Below are 18,796 nucleotides of genomic sequence, written 5' to 3'. Positions count from 1 at the left end.
GTTTGTAAATCTTATATGTAAAATTGGGAAAGGGGGCGATTTAAACTTTTAGTATTTTGGTGGAGGTTTTTTTACTTTTTTTTTTATAACCATTTTCCCCCTTGGGGACTATAACCTTGATCTTTTCATCCCTTGTCCTATTCCCCCCCACCCCTGAGCTCTATCAGGGTGAATAGGATCTCGCACATCTCCCTGCTGCCCTGGGCTTTGTGCACACAGCAGCAGGGAGCAGCACCACTAATGAATGTAATTAAAGAGGACCTTTCTTGGGTCCAAAGAATATGAACTAAGTAGCAGGCTGCATAGAGTGGCACGCAGGGATCTAGGTGCACTTACTATTATTCCTGGGCGCCGCTCCGTTCGCCCGCTGTGGCCGCCGGTATTTTCAACATTCAGAGCAGGGAGGAGGAGACGCTGTCCAATCGCAGCTCAGAGCCGGGGAGTTTTTTTTTTCTCCCTGGCTCTGAGCTCTGCGCTGCGATTGGACAGTGCTGCTGTCAGGTAGAAGGAGAGACACTGGCGTCTCCTCCTCCCTGCTCTGAATGTTGAAAATACCAGGGGGCCACAGCGGGTGAACGGAGCGGCACCCAGGAATAATAGTAAGTGCACTTAGATCCCTGGGCGCCACTCTGTGTAGCCTGCTACTTAGTTCATATTCTTTGGACCCATGAAAGGTCCTTTTTAACTCATTTATACAAGTGTCGGCAGCGGTATCACAGACCCGGCACCTGGCCTCAATAACAGGGCATGCGATCTGCGGCAATTAACCCCTCAGATGTGGCACCTAAGGGGTTAATTGCAGTGGATCACGTGCCCTGTTATTGATACCACTGCAGACACTTGTTTTAATATGTTTTACATTCATTGGTGGCACAGTGGCCACAGCTCCTCCCAGCGATCTCCCCATTGGTGGTAGTGGCGGTCGCGTCACAGTGGAGAGGGAGGGACTCCTTCCTTCTCCACTGTGCTAGTGAAGAGAACGTAGGCTGCGCAGGAGCGCAAAAAGTCTTGTCGCCATCTGCAAATTTGAAAGCGCAGCGGCAACCGTTTTGGTCGCCATCTGGAGCCCTGGTATGATTTTTTTCTTTAGGTACCACCCAACAGGAGGCCCAAATAAGAAGGGAACCGATCGTGGGATACCTGTGTAATATGGAGAAGCACTTCTGCATCAGCGCAATGACTGGACAGCATCACGGTGATAAGTGGTTACCACTCTCAATGAGAATATAGGGAGACAAATATTTTTGGGAGGCATAACTATGGAATGGGCCGTTGTAGAAAAAAATAAAAAAATAGACTGGTTTTAGCAGGAATAAGAACAAGTACGCAATTGTAATTTGTAATAGTCCTCTTTAAGAAGATTTCCACCCAAATTATATAAATGGAAATATTTGAATTAACTTTGGCTATCCCCCCTAACCTGTCCAATCAACAATAGCCACGCTACCACACACTACCCCCGCCCCCCATAGCACGCAGTCATGGGTGTTCACCCTAAATGATTTTCTTGATATATAATATGGGTGTACCAGAAAATTCCATCGGTGGAAAATAAGCTTGACTGAACGTTAATTTTCAGAACCATAGAGCCGTCAATTGCCTACAATGCCTGCCTTAGGGTATATTCACACAACAGATTTTTCTCATCAGCGGAACCTTAGATTTCTGCCACAGATTCGCCTGTGGGACTAGTTTATAAGCGCTGACCTGCCACGGAAACTACAAGAGGAATGGAGATGTCAGTTGTCCTTTTTTTGCATGAGGATTTTATGAACTATGGCGCGATTTTCCAATCGCAGCAGTTAAGTTATCTTATTGGAAAAAAAATTAAAGTGTGAACATAGCCATAGACATGACTGAAAATCGGATGCAACATGCTAAACAAAAGGCCTTCCAAATATATGCAATTTTGCGTGAATGAAAGGTTGTGTCAAACGTCCAGTTAAAACACTGATGTGACAACCTGAGAAAACATGCCTCACAAACACAGAGAATAAGGCTTCTGTATAAGGAAAAAAAAAAAAAAAAAAAAAAGAAGCAGCTGCAGTACATTACAGCACATAAATAAAAAATTAAAGCTCCTGGCCAGCACCACGAAACCGAGGTGAAGTCGGAGTGCCAGCGGTTAAGGCGTCGATCCTACCATCCGTACATACAGCAAGGAATAAAGGATACCGCGCGGCACCTCCAATAAAGTGACATAGGCGCCTAATTGGTGAATAAAGCACATGTCACTTTATTGGAGGTGCCGCGGTATCATTTACTCCTTGACAAAAATCTAAATAGCTCTGTAAGAAAAACCAAAATAATACATGATTACATTTTGGCTATTGCTCAAACATCACATTTTTTGGGTGGAAATCATCTTTAAAGCTTTACCAATGCAAATTACAAAATGACAAGATGAAAGACAATTAAATCAAGTAATGAGAAGCTGTCACTTTAGTCTGCCCCCCCTCCGATCCAGCAGTGAGACCTACCTGTCACTACTGGTACTACTGCTGCTGCTGAGAGAATCACTACTAGACGATCTACTGCGGGAGCCACTGCCGCTGGGCGACCTGGCGGGCCTAGAAGCTTGGCTTGCGAGCCTCTGAGGGGACTGGTTCCTTGACTGGGATGAATGAGGCGAGCGACTCCTACTGTGCTGGTAGTTCCGTTCAGGCCGTCTGCCTCGTACCTCCCTTGAAATGTCATTTCTGTAAATATCCCTGTGCACTACACTGGGCAATGTAAACGGCTCCCGGGTGGTCCTAGACTCATAACGTGGATCATGAGCATCAAAACGGCTTGGACTCCGTCGAGAATTATAATATATTCCATGTTGTAAGGTCCGGTCACGTGGATCTCTATAGTAATCCTGATCATAGTGTCGTGTCCGTTCGAACCCTCCAGTCCCACGCTCATGGTGTCCATAGGCACTATGTTCATAAGAACGCTCCCGTGTTTCAGAAGCCCTGTGGTTAAAGAAGGGGAAAATAAAAATAAAAAAAGGAGGAACTGATCAATCTCCTGTCACAAAAAAAGTAGAATAAAGAAAGCACTTCATGCATTCAAATATGTAATGTGATCTACTACTAATAAACGCTAAAGGTGGGCATACACCTATAACAGCTGTTGAACAAATGAGCAGTTATTCCTACTGACTCCCCCGACACCATACACACCCTGCTTGGCATAGCATGCATGTGCTGTGAATGAGGAGAGGGGAATAGCCTGCTGCCAGAGACCTCTAATGGTGACTCCCCTCAACCGAGAGAAAAAATAAATAAAAAATGCCGATCATTCCCCTAATTTCTGTTGGTTAAGTATCGGCAGGTTTGGCCAACCTGTCTCAAATGTGTATTGGGGCCTTAAAGGGAGTCTGTCACCACATTTTAGCATGTTAGACCGTTAAAATAGGGTTATGTGATCCAGCCAGAACATAAAAACGGTACCTTTGTGGTAGAAAACGGACTTTTCAATTTGCAGAAAACGAACTTATAAGATTATCTTCTGAGCCCTCTCAAGTGCCCAGGGCGGTCTCTCAATCCTCGGAGCCCCAGGCAGGCACCTCCTAAACGGCTGATAACTCCGCCCTCCGTGCGCCTCTGCCCGCCCGTTTACTCCCCTCCCCTGTCCCTTTCCACTGCGGCTAGTGCGGTACAAATCGTAGCGGGCGCATGCGCAATAGGTATTGCGATGCCCTGCCAGGAGCGGGCATCGCATTGCGCATGCGCCCGCTACGATTTGTACCGCACAGCCGCAGTGGAAAGGGACAGGGGAGGGGAGTAAACGGGTGGGCAGAGGCGCACGGAGGGCGGAGTTATCAGCCGTTTAGGAGGTGCCTGCCTGGGGCTCCGAGGATTGAGAGACCGCCCTGGGCACTTGAGAGGGCTCAGAAGATAATCTTATAAGTTCGTTTTCTGCAATTTGAAAAGTCAGTTTTCTACCACAAAGGTACCGTTTTTATGTTCTGGCTGGATCACATAACCCTATTTTAACGGTCTAACATGCTAAAATGTGGTGACAGACTCCCTTTAAAGGAAATCTGTCCCCTGGCTGGGGGCCACAAAATCAGCCCTTATCAAACCTAGCTGTAAAGCATGGATGTCAAACTCATGGCCCTCCAGATGTTGCAAAACTACAACTCCCATCATTCGCTGATAGCTGTAGTATGCCCGGGCATGATGGGAGTTGTAGTTTTGCAACAGCTGGAGGGCCATGAGTTTGACATCCCTGCTGTAAAGTATAGTAATTGAAGATCTTACCAGTTTGGGAATCATCTCCAGAGGCATCAAACACATGCACATTTTGCAGAGTGCGATACGCCTCTCTTCATCGAACATGTGCCTGATGTGAAAGTTGTATGAAGTGATGGAAGGTGATCCATAAACGCAATACACCTGCGCCTGAGATGAGGATTGGACTAATATTGTTTTGTTAGATCTCCATTCACTATTCTTTGCAGTGACCATGGGCAGGGTGGGATCATAAAGCCAAACTACATAACAGTGTGCTGGTGGTTTACTGGCCCCAAGTAGCTGACAGATTCCCTTTATTTCATTCAAAGGTCCATGTGGGATGATAAATGCCATTTAATAACATCTGAGAGTAGCACTATTCAAAAATTATAATTTACACCAACTGTAAAAAATGGTAGGTCTGCTAGACCTTGTCTAAAATAATGAAAAACCTCAAACAAGCCCTTAATTAGCCTAAAAAAAAAAAAAATAAAATTAAAAATAAAAATTATAATAAGTTATACTTGCCCCTTTTTTCTGCTGCGCTGGTCCGGTCATCCTGCTTCTTTACAAAACTGCAGCATTGACATACTACACGGCATGTGACTGCTGCAGCCAATCACTGTCCTCAGCGTCACACTATGCCGTTACAGCTGCAGCAGAAGTACCGGACCGCGTCAGCAGACAGGGGTGAGTATAACATTTGTTTAGGCCATTGGAGGGCTTGATTGAAATATTTGAAGGGTTTTATGAGATTTTCTTACCGACAGCTATCCTCAGGGACACCCGGGAACCCCACCAATTAGCTGTTTGAGAAGGTAACGGTGCTCCCTCGAGTGCTGCGGCCTTCTCTCTGCGCCTAGGCCTCTGTGACACATGGCCTAGGCCAGTGGTGGCGAACCTATGGCACAGGTGCCAGAGGCGGCACTCAGAGCCCTCTCTGTGGGCACTCGCACCCTGGAAAAAGTCTATGGTGTACCAATATGCCTTAGACCTTTCCTGCCATCCATCAGCGCAGGGTGTACTATGAACAGCACAGGCAGCACATTGAGGGTAGGCAGGATATTATAGCTAAATGATAAAGTACATTGAAGATATACTATATTGGTATTCATTGCCATTGCAGTCTTGGCACTTTGCGATAAATAAGTGGGTGGTAGGGTTGCAGTTTGGGCACTCGGTCTCTAAAAGGTTCACCATCACTGGCCTAGGCGCAGCTCAGCTCGATTCAAGGGAATGGGGCTGAGTTTAATACCAAGTACAGCCGCTACACTATGTATGGCGACGGCGCTGTGATAAGGCAGAGGCGCTCACAGGTGTGCTGCCGTCTTCTGAAAACAGCTGATCGGCGGAGGTCTCGGGTGTTGGACCCGCCCACCAATAACATACTGATGACTTATCCAGAGGATAGGTCTTAAATAAAGAAATCCTGAAAAACCCTTATAATTATCTTGATCAACCCCCTTTTAAGTATCATTTATGTCAGCTAGCTTGGTCACAAATAATTCTGTTTTGCTTGACTAAGAATTATACTAAAAATATGCATATTATTCTGTCTTTTTCAACCAGAAAATGATTCTTATGGGTACAATAAGGCACGGCATCAGTAACATGTACCTTATTATTCAATTCATCTAAGGGGTTGGCTGATTTTGTTTGAAGGAACATCCAGAAATCCACAAAAAAAAAAAAAACTCCACTTCTAAAAGGATATTTTCAGGGTTTCCTCTGGATAGAACACAGTGCATTCACCATATGAGATAGGCCAGTGGGTGGAAGGCTTGTCACTAGCGCACACCTCTACTATGGGACACTTCTTCCTGCCATGTTACTTGCGCTCACTAAACTGCCTATAGAGCGGCTTCCTATCCTGTGGCGCCTAGATCTCCCTTACGTCTCTTCTGGTAGTTCTTCTATTTGCTGGTAGAGAAAAATCAGTCAAAGATATGTGGAAAAGGAGATGGCTCTTCGACAGTTATCCTGGTTTGAGCAGTCTATCTTACATCTCCCGGCCTGGGAGGTTATGATCATGTTTGCAATGTTGTTTCTAGAATTCCCCATGGGTGAAATTAAGGCCTAGCACATCCAATCATACTATAACAGAAACAACTCGTATATTAAGAATGTCTTCAGCAACACTGCACTGGTGAGAGGGCTGCGGCAGAACCAACAGAATAGATTGTCATTGCCAAGGATTAGGAAAGCGGAACTACAGATAAAAGTGCCATGGCTTACGGTTATAGTTATGACAGACACATCAATACAATTGCTAAGAAAGTAACAGAAGAAAGGAGGAAGAGGAGGAAGCAAAGCTGTAAGGCTCAGAAGACTAAACACTAACAAGCTGCTGAATCTATTAGTTCTATAAGGGGTTAGTGGAAATAAAAGGATGACTTTGGGTTAGGAGAGGGGCGGAATATACACAGGGCAGCACATACCAACCTTTTCCGAGTGAGGAAACACGACCTACAATCCCAATTAAATCTAGGGAGTGATTTGAGAACATAACTTCCCCAATTTGGTCCCTTTTTAGGGTACATCCACCTTCTCAATGAGGCAAAAGGGCAAGGGTTTCAAATGGCACTTTAGTTGAATCAAGAGAAAAAAAAAACAAAAAAAAAACGTAACCAAAACAAAAAAAATTCAAATTTAAAAATGGGATAAATCCGCAGAGGAACCGTGTCCAATGGGGGGAGGGGAGGATTATTTAACCTTCTCCAGCCCACTGACTTGGATCAAAGTTATCCACTGTGGGTTTTAAAACTAAAAGAGGAAAGAAAAAATAAACGTGTCCCCAGGCAGCTGCTGTTTTCTGGAAAACCATATCCATTAAAGTCCAAGGAAGCTTGTAATTCACATGGGTACTGTATAGACATCCATACTTTTCATATCCTCAGGCCAACCGTTTTTGTGCTAAGATTGTTAAGTTTCTTGGTGTGTTTTTTCTAATTCTTTTCAAAACGCATGTGATGTTACCACCATCCTCACTTCGACAATCCCTTTGAGGTCCAAAGTTCATCAAGAATTTCATATCCAATATTACATTCCATGTAATTTGGTTTTACACCGCCATGTGATAGAATAATTCCCAGCTATAACTGTGTAAATCCCATGCGTGTAGTCTTCACTCTTCTTAAACTATTCCCAGTCAGATGAATACACAATCCAGGAGCGGTCAGAAGATACGTCCCAGCGATTAACAATCCATCTCCAAGGTCAATTCCACCAGCTGAAAGATGTCACTGTACACCACACCCCAGCGGTCCTTCGTAACTCCAAGGATATATCCACACAGACAGCAGCACTATTCCCGTAGGGAGGATAATCCATGGGAATAAACGCCATACTTCCGACTAAAGACAGTCAGGACATACATCCAGCCAGCTGCAGGAAGACTCCCTTACAAATCCACAGGGTCCCAGCCATTAGGATAAGAATCACATATTTCCAAACCCAAGAGGTAGCATACAAAATTTCCCAAATTTTTTTAATCCAACAGGGGGAACCTAAGAGTTTTGTATATTTTTTTTCTCTCTCACCATATTAAATACAAAATACCTGCCTAGAGAAACCATACAACTTACCCATCAAGTCTCCGCTCATAACGTCCTTCCCGTGCATGAAGTGATTGTGGGGGTCCGTAAGTGGGCCCACCACCACCTCCTCTGAAACCAGAAACCTCTCTACTACGAGATGTTATGGAAACTGTCTCATCCAAAACACGGGCAGCTCCCGGAATGGTGCCCGGTTCGTTATAATCCGTGCGTAGGTCTCGGTCCCCCATTTTATTGACAGCATTGTGTGCTTTCTGAGCACTTTTAATATCCACAAAATCCACAAAGGCTGCCACGCCACCATCAGATCCACGTTTAGGTAAAATTTTGACACTTTCGACGCGTCCATATCTGCAAAATATAAAAAAAAAAAGAAAGGAAGAAATAAGAAAACATTAAACCTAACCATAATGTACATCCATATACACAATGTCTTGTCCTTACATATTAACCAATGAACATCTTTAGGGAATAAAAAAAATATTACACACACACACACACACACATACATACGAAAATCTTTCCAAAAATAACCAAAACCATGACATTTATCTTTGCAAATTATCTTTGCAAAGTGTTTTTTTCAAGCCGTGACCTGCTCAGACGGTAACCTCTCTAGAAATGTGAACATTTCAGCCTGAAGGCTGAACTAAGAGCTGAAAACCTTTCAGCATTCTGTCTTTACACCTGGTGAGTTAAACACCTTATGTGAGCATGATAGACAGCAAAAACCACACCCGGGCGTTTCATGCCCAAACTTGCGAAAGGGGTGTAAAGCCTCACTGCCATCAGAACAGAGGTAGCAACCAGAGAATAGGAAGGCTGCTGTTCCCTATGACACGGTGATTTACTAATTGCTAGACATGTTCTAAGATAAAACCTGCAGCAATGGCAAACACCCTGCTATGTACATGTGGCCAATATTGTGCAAAGAACAAAAGAAAAAAAAAGACCCTTCCCTAGAATCCTGGAGGTCACATTTTTGTACAACTGGGCAAGTATAGGTGTATATTTAGTACAGACGTCCTATAGGGTATATGCACACCGTACGTATAACTCCCAGCAATTTAATACAGTACATACATTCACGCTATGTGATCATTGTCTGATATTAATTGTTTGCAATCAAACGGTAACGATTTGCCTTAAATTCACATGAGCCTTGAATTTTCTTTACAGAAAGTTTAAAAAAAATTTTTTTTAACATTAGCTGCATCAGCTCAGTTTCAGCTTTCTTTGACTGACCTTTTCTGCTATGAAAAATAACAAAACCTGATGGAATTAGCACAAACTGCTGAAGCTCAAAATAACCCATCGACAGAAAGGACTATTCTAGTCCACAAAATGGACAGGTACAGGACATGTTTTATAACTTGCAGAACGGCCACGTGGATCCACAAACAAGAAGGTGTGCATGGTCTCATAGAAAGTGTACTATCTGCAAAAAAATACATAAAATAAAACACACACATAGCACACACAAAAAAAATACGCACTCCGTATTGTGGTGCAGACCCATTTACTTGAATGGGTCTTTGATCCCCAAGATACACCCAAATGATAGATGAAGTCCTATCGTCAGTCGTATCTAGCAGATCGCAGACCCATTCAAGTCAATGAGGCCACACCGCAATACAGAGTGCACATGGGGGGTGACCGTGCATTGTGTACTGTGCCAGTCCACAATACGGGCACTGAGCCCTTACGTTCATGCGCCCTAAGGGTGTATTCACATGCAGCAGTTGAGGTTGAGCTTAAAAACTGCATCTGCAATTATGTTGTTTTTCAAACCCAGATCTAACACTTTCACCTGTATAAAAAAAATATGCAAGGCCAATTACAGATCAGCACTACTGCCGAACAACCAAATGCAGTTTCCACATGTGGTTTTGGGCCATGTTCACATCTGCACTAGTTATTTCCATTGTTTCTCCCCCTCAGAAGAGCAGAACAATAAAAATAATGGAAGAGTTGGACCAACTGAGCCGAGCAGCCTCCAAAAACGATGTGACCATGCACCTCAGCTTCTACATCTAAATATATCCAATGGGTGCCAGCGGAGTGCAGATTTATGAGCAGAAAATCTGCAAAACCGCACATAAATCCACACTACTTATTGCATTTGTGGTGCGGCTTTTCAGCATACCGCACCATTCCATTGAAAGGTGAAATCCCCAAAAATGCAACAATCGACATGCTGCAGACATGCGACAGTGGAAAATGGACATGCGATGGTAAAAAAAAAAAAAAAAAAAAAAAAAAATTAACGGCCGTCACATGTCCGTTATAAGAACAATGGTAGGATACTTTCACACTCGCCTTTTTGGGCGGATCCGTCATGAATCTGCAAAAACTGATCTATTACAATAATACAACCGCATGCATCAGTCATGAACGGATCCGTTTGTATTGTCTGTAACATAGCCAAGACGGATCCGTCATGAACTCCATTGAAAGTCAATGGAGGACGGATCCGTTTTCTATTATGCCAGATTGTGTCATAGAAAACAGATCCTTCCCCATTGACTTACATTGTGTGTCAGAACGGATCCGTTTGGCTCAGTTCCGTCAGATGGACACCAAAACGCTGCACAGCGGAAAGGAGACGGAACGGCGGCAAACTGATGCATTCTAAGCGGATCCTTTCCATTCAGAATGCATTAGGGGAAACTGATCCGTTTTGGACTGCTTGTGAGAGCCCTGAATGGATCTCAGAAACTGAAACCAAAACGGCAGTGTTAAAGTACCCGTAGACTATGGGGTTATTAGCACAGTGGTCTTTTGACAGCCTCTGTATAACAGCCTTTAAAAAATAGGACATGTCCTATCCTATCTGTTTTCATGGACTGACAGCCCCCATACAATTGGGGGCATCCGTGAAACACTACAAGTAGGGCTACATGCACACGAATGTTTGTTTCAGTGTCCGTTCCGTTTTTGTTTTATTTTGCGGATAGGATGCAGACCTATTCATTTCAATGTGTCCGCAAAAAATGCGGACAGCACACCGTCTGCTAGCCACATCAGTATGTCCGTTCTGTAGCCCCGCAAAAAAAATATAACACGTCCTATTCTTGTCCGTTTTAGGCATTGTTACAATGGATCAGCAAAAAATAAACAAACACGGATGGCATACAGACATCATGTTTTTTTTTTCCCCGGACCCCAAAACACATACTGTTGTGTGCATGTAGCCTATAGGTGAAGCACAAAAAAAATAAAAAACACACGATGCCCGGTTTCAGAACCACTTAAGTCTATTTTTAAAAAAAATCTGAAAAAATCTGAATAACTAACATAAGAAAGAGGGTCACATCTTATTTAGTCCATTTTGATGGACAGAAAGCCTCCATACAATGCAAGTGGGCTTTTTTTAATGAATGTTTTTAGAAAGCCATCCATGAAAAAAATACAAAATAAATAAATTGCCTTTAAATATGGACCAATCTTAACAGCCGTGTGAATGTAGCCTAAACTAATGCAGGGAAAAACCAGCATGTATGAATACACTTACTAAATCACAACAGAAAACTGCCACAGCCATCTAGTCACACGGCATGGACGCAGCTCCAAAACATGGCCAAGATCTTTAGTGCTGCCTCCCAAACGAGGAGTCATCTGTACTTCTCGTAGGTTTCCTTATGGTTCACGTTTAGTGCAGCAAATAAAAAATAACCACAAGGAGCTGAAAACCCAGGGGAAGATTTACTAGTTCAAAGGAGAACTGCCTTAGTTGCCCATAGCAACCAGCTTGATCATTTAATTTTCCAAAAGGAGCTGTGAAAAATGAAAGGTGGAATCTGATTGGTTGCTATGGGCAACTGAGCCAGTTTTCCTTTACTGCAGTTTTGATAGCTCTCCCCTCCAGCCTTCAGTTTGACTGTTGCAGGCAGCAGCCCTATGCAACAGGATAATGTGTGCTTTCTAGCTGAATCATGACAAGGACGGACTACACTTTTATTAAATGGAAATGCTGTTCCTTAGGCCTCATGCACATGACTGTGTGTGTTTTACAGTCCTCAAACCACAGATCTGCAAAACACTGATACCGGCCGTGTGCACGTCGCCGTCCCCCTTTTATAGAAATGTCCTATCCCTTTCTGAAAAACGGACAAGAATAGAAAATGTTCTATTTTTTGGAGGGTCGGCAGAATGGACAAACAAATGCAGACAACACACATCTTTTGCAGCCCTGTTGAAATGAATGGGTGCGGATCTGATCCGGGCTAAAAATACGGTCCTTTAAGGTCTTATGCATTGAGAAGTCAATTAACCATGACAACGATCTGCTCATTAACCAAGTTTTAAACAAACATACAGCAGATCGGAGGCGGGTTATTCCAAGAGGTGCGGACACCTGCCGCTCTGTTCACATTACAAATATTGGCCATGGACGTCTCACTTCTAGCAGGTAAAGACTATCACAAGACCATAATGGTCCATTGTTCCAAACAAAGGTCCTGCCATAGATGATTATTTAGTCTACAGCACCTAAACTGTGAAACAAATTGCCATGCCAGAGATAGCGTAAGGTACGCGCACACAGGTGCGGGTTTTAAAACCGTAAATACGCACCCATTTCTCTGCACCAAAACACGCAGAAACAATGACCATGCTGGACAGATCAACTTCCGCACAGGAAAAAAATAAAATAAGCAAAAAGCGCCTCAGATCTGGCAAAGCTCATTCCCCTTGCTGGTTCTGAATTAGGGATCATGCACACAAACAGATTTTTGGTTCGAAATTTTTGGCGTGTCAGATGCGGACCCATTCACTGCAATGGGGCCGCAAAACATGCGGACAGCACACCTTGCACTGTATGCGTCCATATGTCCATTCCGCGGCCCAACAAAATAAATATAATAGATCACGTCCAAGTCCAATCCATTTAACAGACAGATAGGACAGTTCTACAGAGGGCAGAACGTTCCGCAAAATGCAAAACACACGCCTGGCATCAGGGTTTTGCAGACCACAAAAACCGCAACGGCCGTGTGCATGAGCCCTTACGCTGTGGGTTTTCTAGGTGGAAAAACTGTGTTTAAGGCTACATGCACACAACCGTATGTGTTTTGTGGTCAGCAAAAAAAAAAAAAAAAAAACGGACACGGAAACAAACAACTATCGTGTGCATGTGGCCTAATCCACGTGTGTAGGAAGCCTAGGTGCTGTTAAACATGGGGCAGAGCAATAGGTACCACACAGAGGTTATTGCTACCCGAAACCACTGCAGTTACAGGGGCAGCCTAGCGATTAGTGTTAACCGCTGCATTGCCATAAGGCTACCTGCGCGCGTTGCGGATTAAGTACAGTTTTACAATACCAGCAAAGTGTACGAGATTAGACAAATCTCATGTAGACTTTTTTGTCCTGTGCGGATTTTGAAATCTGCAGCATGTCAATTCTTTGCGCGGATTTTACACTTTTCAATGCAAGGGTGAGATATGCAGCAAATCCGCTTTTTGGTGCGTAAACACATGGAAATGTGTGCGGCATTGTCTGCATGACAGCCCGTGCCCATGTGCAGGTACCCTAAAGGGATAGCAGCACCCTTGTTTTAAACATTTTCTGGATTTGGGTAGTTTTTAACTAAAACAGTAGAGAACTATTACAATATTTGAACAACGGAAACAATTTTTAAACATGGTAAATAATTCTGCTTTCAATGTACGGTCATTTGTATAAGAGTGTGAATCAGGAGCGCCCATTCCCATCCAGGCTGTCAAAATATGCGCCAATCTATTTTGGTATCAAACAACACATTGTACAACGGGGGGGGGAGAGAGATAAAAAAAAAATCAAACGCCGCATAAAAATCACTAAGTCACACGCGCGTCTCCAAGAGTCGGCACAACAAACAATGACATGAACAAAAGCGAATTAGTCAGGACGACGACTGGGACAATGAGCGATATAATGCATAGACAAAGTATTTTCTATCGAAGCTGCACTTCCAGCAACGCACCTTGGTGACAACCTAAACACAAGTTGCTCTTTGTAGCCGCAGTGCCATACAGAGTATTAGTAGGTAAAGTCCACATTTCACAACAAAGCTCTACGACCAAATGTAACACAAGGAGCGAGCCGGCCCAATTTAGAAAACCACATTGCAGACTTTGTCCTTGGGTGAAAACATGGGCTATGACGTGGTGAGTCAGTGAACAGGCATGTGGACCTGTCTAACTATTAACCTAGATAACCGGAGCCAGATAAAACTGAGCAAGTGCAAGGACCCAGGGACTGGAAGGTTCAGAAACACCGATTCCTACGTTGTGACAATGCCCTAATGAGCGGCATGTGCCCGGTGACAACCAACCCTGCAATTCTCCCCAGCACAGTGACAAAACAAGGCGTCAAGGAGCCCCATAGAAAACAATTCCAAACGACGTTAAAGCAGGCCAGGATTTTACACTGATGTCTATGCTGCGAGGGGCTCATCTGCACGGCGTACTGGAATCGCTCCAGGATATCGCACTTTCACCAGAGAAATGTAATATACTGCATAGAATTTAGAAGTAATAGAGGGAGACGCCATCTTTCACTAGTTGGAGATCTATAGTCCACATAGTATTTCTCTTACATCGGATGTTGGACGTGTATTCTTCTATTTTGTCATAGTGGCTGATTGAGAGCCATTCGATCCAACTGGTATTTTTTTTATTTTTTGTGTGTTTTGGGGGGTTTTCCGCAGAGGGTATTTAACATGTGGGAAACGACAGTAAACATACCATTGAAGCAATCAGGGAGCAATTCAGATGTAAAATCTACAAGAGCAGGGCATTTACTCAACAAAAGGCGCAGTAACTGCAGATATTGGACAATAAAAGCCATTCCCACCCTAGACAAAGGCAAACTGCTGTTTACACATTCCCAAGGACAATGCAGCTTTAAGAAAGGGGAAAAAGAAGAAAAAAATAAATTCTAAATAAAAATGACTGCATTTCACAGCGCGGTGAAGCACATGTTCTCTTTAGATCCAAAGAGGCTTTTATGTGAGCAAGCTTCAAATAATCTTCATGGGATGGGTGGGAAGAACACGCAGTGTGTGTGTGTATATATTATATATATATATACATATACACACACAAAAAGCAGAAGGATATAAGAAGCAAAAAGCGACTGTCTGGAGAAGTGTCTGCGCCAGGTCGGGCTGAGATTCTGATTTTGGGATGCAGGACATGATTCTCCATTCACATTCCCAGCTTGCGGACAATACCATGTAAAATAACCATTATTTAAAAAATAATAATCACGGCGGCTCCGCAGCGTACGCACACGGCAGATGCCCCCTGCTTTAAATAAGAGGAGCTTATTGTGAATTTGCCATCTAGATCCCTCCCTCGCCGCATCTCTTAGCAACCTCTCCATGGTAACTTTGGGCACAATATTTAAAGCCCTTTTCAGTCGCTGTGAAAATCCTAGCAACACAAGAGGCTTTATTTGCTCGATCCTGCCGAGTACAAAATGTCAGATTAACCTGGGGGGGGGGGGGGGGGCTCCAAAAATAACCGGCGCTGGAGGCGAAGAGGAGCCCCTCCTGGCGTACAAAGGTGCCCAAATGTTACCGCGTCACTGCAGAGACAGAGGGAGAGGCTGTGAGGGATATGTCGTAGGGGAGGCAAACGTCTGTGTACACAACTTGCACCCGGGATGATGGGGGGGGGGGGGGGGGTTGGAGTAAACCAAAGAAAGGTGCTGGTCGCCATTTTAAGGAGAACCTCCGCTCCGGGATCTGCAGAACCCACGGCTCTGGATTATTATGGGTGGGAGCAGGGAGGTCACTGCTGGGAATTATCCATACAAGGATGCAGAGATCACAGCTCCCCCCCTCCCCCAGCGTACAATAGGCTAAAGACATTTTATTATTGTTTTTTGTCCACGGGAAACACTGACATTGCCTCCATCGCAGGGACTATGCGTGGACCCCGGGGTCAGTTCCCTGGCAGTGTGGACAGGACGGGATCCTAGCCTGAGGTTCCCATGAAATCCAGGACTAATAGCCATTGTGAACACAGCGCAATGAAATCCCACAGCTCCCCCTCCCCCATGCACACACACAGAAATTAAAGGGGAGGAAGGGTAAAATGTTTAATAATTCACCAGCCCAAGAGCAAAATCACAAACAATACAAGCGATGCATCTCCAGCCAAGATCAGGATGGCGCACATTTCTTTATAACCGCCCTGTGCCCTGAATATATATATATACACACACACACGCAGGCTACATATATACTTAGTGAAAAAAATGTGGCATCGCATTTAAACCAATGCAAAACCCATGGATGTGCTCCTGCAGCATATATCGGGCTCAAATCCAGGAAAACGGGAATATTCTGCACATACCATAAATTATTGACCCCCCCCCCCTACAGAGGACGCAGCACAAATATAGAAAGAGAGGGACACGATGAGAAATGCACACCGCCGGCATGGTGTCCACGCAGGAGCCTGACAGAACATGGTGTCTGGATCAGCCCTGCAGCAACACTACATACACAGGGACAGTGCAAGACACTGGAGATGGAGGGGCCCGTCACAGGCATCACCCAGCACTTCAATGGGATTAATGGGTAAAGCACAGGGATAGGTAAATGGTGGAGGAATCCAATCAATTATACCATGGGAAAGATGGGGCCAAGAAAAGCCAGGTCACAGCAGGAAAGCACAGGAACCACCAGCAATTGTGCTACAGGCAGTGGGACATTCAAAGGGCTGCCAGGGAGGAAGAGTGGGCATAATGATGGAGCTGCTGGGACACAGGGGTTCAGGTAAGGTATGGGGTCTACAGCCAGGGGAATGGCAGGTCTATTCATGCAACCGCCACTGGAGAAGGGGGAGAGGGGCATTGGATCCAGTCATTCAACCGCCACCAAAGATGGGGGACGACGACACACGACATTGGGACCATTCATGCAACCACCACCAGAGATGGGGGGACATTGGGTCCAGTCACTCAACCGCCACCGGAGATGGGGGGCCATTGGGTCCTGTCACGCAACTGACACTAGAGATGGGGGGGGGGGGGGAGACATTGGGTGCTGTCATTCAACCACCACTGGAGATGGGGGGAGCATTGGGTTCTGTCACTAGAGATGGAGGGGGTCATTCAACAGCCACCGGAGATAAGGGGGCCATTGGGTCCTGTCACGCAACTGACACTAGAGATGGGGGGGGGGGGGGGGGGTAGAGACATTGGGTACTGTCATTCAACCACCACTGGAGATGGGGGGAGCATTGGGTTCTGTCACTAGAGATGGGGGGGGGTCATTCAACAGTCACCGGAGATAAGGGGGGCATTGGGTCCTGTAACGCAACTGACACCAGAAATAGGTGGACGCAGGGTCCAGTCACGCAACCGTCACCAGAAATAGGTGGACGCAGGGTCCAGTCACGCAACCGCCACCAGAGATGGAGGGACATAGGGTCCAGTCACGCAACCGCCACCAGAGATGGAGGGACATCAGGTCCAGTCACACAACCGCCACCAGAGATGGAGGGACATCAGGTCCAGTCACACAACCGCCACCAGAGATGGAGGGACATCAGGTCCAGTCACACAACCGCCACCAGAGATGGAGGGACATAGGGTCCAGTAACAAAACCACCAGAGATGGCCAATGTTTCACCTAGAGGCAGGGGGACATCAGGTCCAGTCACGCAACTGCCACCAGAGACGGCGGTATGTAGGGTCTAGTCACGCAATCGCCACCAGAAACGGGGGAGACGACGTAGGGTCCAGTCACAAAACCGCCACCAGAAACAGGAGGCACCAGGAGTTTGAGGTATATCCTATAGAGCACCCCCTGTAACTATTGGGGTGCTGCTACTTGGGGGGGGGGGGGGGTCTCCCAGCCACGAGGACAGGACTATCACTGCAGCCAGGGACAAAACAAGCCGCACAGAGGTGACAATCTTGATGGAGGGCAGGTGGGAGAATTGGGGAGCAGGTATCTGAGGTAAATCCTGTCAGGAGCCGCCGGTGCCCACGCGGCGCAGGCTGTAGGACCGGGCACCGCCGGGTAGAGGAGGTAAATCCTGTCAGGGACTGTGCTAGATTCGGGCACAGCCTGAGTAACCGGCTGCAGCCTCGTACTCCAGGTAAATCCGGTCAGGTACCGCCAGTGTGATCGGTCAGCAGCCGAATATCTGAGGTAAATCCTGTCAGGAACCGTTGGTACATTCGGTCACTGGCGGAATAATCAGGATCCAGCCGGCAGAGCCCCGTCTCCTGCACCGGTAGTGATCTCCCAGTATCCTCCGCCACGTCGCGGCCACTCACCGTTTAAAATGCTCGATAATCTTGTCATCTCGCACGTTCTCGGGTAAGTTCCCCACCCACAGGTGCCTGGTTTCCCGGACCATGCTGGCTCGGTGTCCCGGCTCATGCAGACGGAGGTAGGGTGAGGAGGGCCGCGTAGCCCAGCATTGGCGGGCAGGTTGTTGTAGATCTCCCCGGATGTGCTCGCTCCTCTGCGCCGCGCACTCTCTCACTCTCTCCGCCGCGTCCCGGTCACACACTCACAACCAGCTCTTCGGCGCCGACACTGACTCTGCGCATGCGCGGCGGCCAGTGAGGTGAATGGGGAGCTGAGGGGGTGGTGGAGGGCGGGGCCGCTCTGCGCAGGCGCCGAAACGGAACTTTCCCAGTCTGCGCAGATGCCAGTGGCGGGTCGTAGCAGTGCGCATGCGCGTTGGCATTTGGCTATGAAATTTTTCTTTGGGGTGGGGGAAGCGCTGGGAAAAATACGAAGGGGGGTGAGAAAGAGGATGGGGCTGGCTGTGTGGAACAGACAGGCACCATTACAGAGGGAGCAGTGTGCAGAGAGCACAGAGAGGAGCGCAGGCAGCTGTTCCAGAGCCTGCAATGGAGCTAGGACTCCATAGAGGAAGCATTCTGCCAGCAGTCAAGATTTAATGGCTTCTGCGACTAAAATCTGGCGCATTTAGACTTTCTCTATATTTTTTTTAATCCTCTAGAAGAGGGTGTGGCCTGAGAGGCGCCGTTTTGCTCCAAAAC

General features: G+C 46.0%; 1 protein-coding gene across 3 annotated transcripts in view; it reads right to left on the bottom strand.

The window, feature by feature from the left end:
* SPEN (spen family transcriptional repressor) overlaps positions 1-18,336 on the bottom strand; it is an 89,066-nt gene extending 70,730 nt beyond the window's left edge. For 2 of the 3 annotated variants that reach the window (XM_044282480.1, XM_044282481.1), the window contains exons 1-3: positions 18,059-18,336; positions 7,808-8,128; positions 2,481-2,957 (exon numbers count right to left, since the gene is read on the bottom strand). In XM_044282480.1, the coding sequence (XP_044138415.1) occupies positions 2,481-2,957; positions 7,808-8,128; positions 18,059-18,141 (881 nt within the window). In that variant the 5' untranslated portion in view covers positions 18,142-18,336. The other variant, XM_044282482.1, reaches the window with a different exon arrangement.
* Positions 18,337-18,796: the final 460 nt, after the last annotated feature.

This window comes from Bufo gargarizans, chromosome 2, assembly GCF_014858855.1.
Source record: "Bufo gargarizans isolate SCDJY-AF-19 chromosome 2, ASM1485885v1, whole genome shotgun sequence".
Taxonomy (NCBI): Eukaryota; Metazoa; Chordata; class Amphibia; order Anura; family Bufonidae; genus Bufo; species Bufo gargarizans.
Note: the sequence above shows the minus strand (reverse complement) of the source record. Positions and strands in the feature narration are given on the sequence as shown.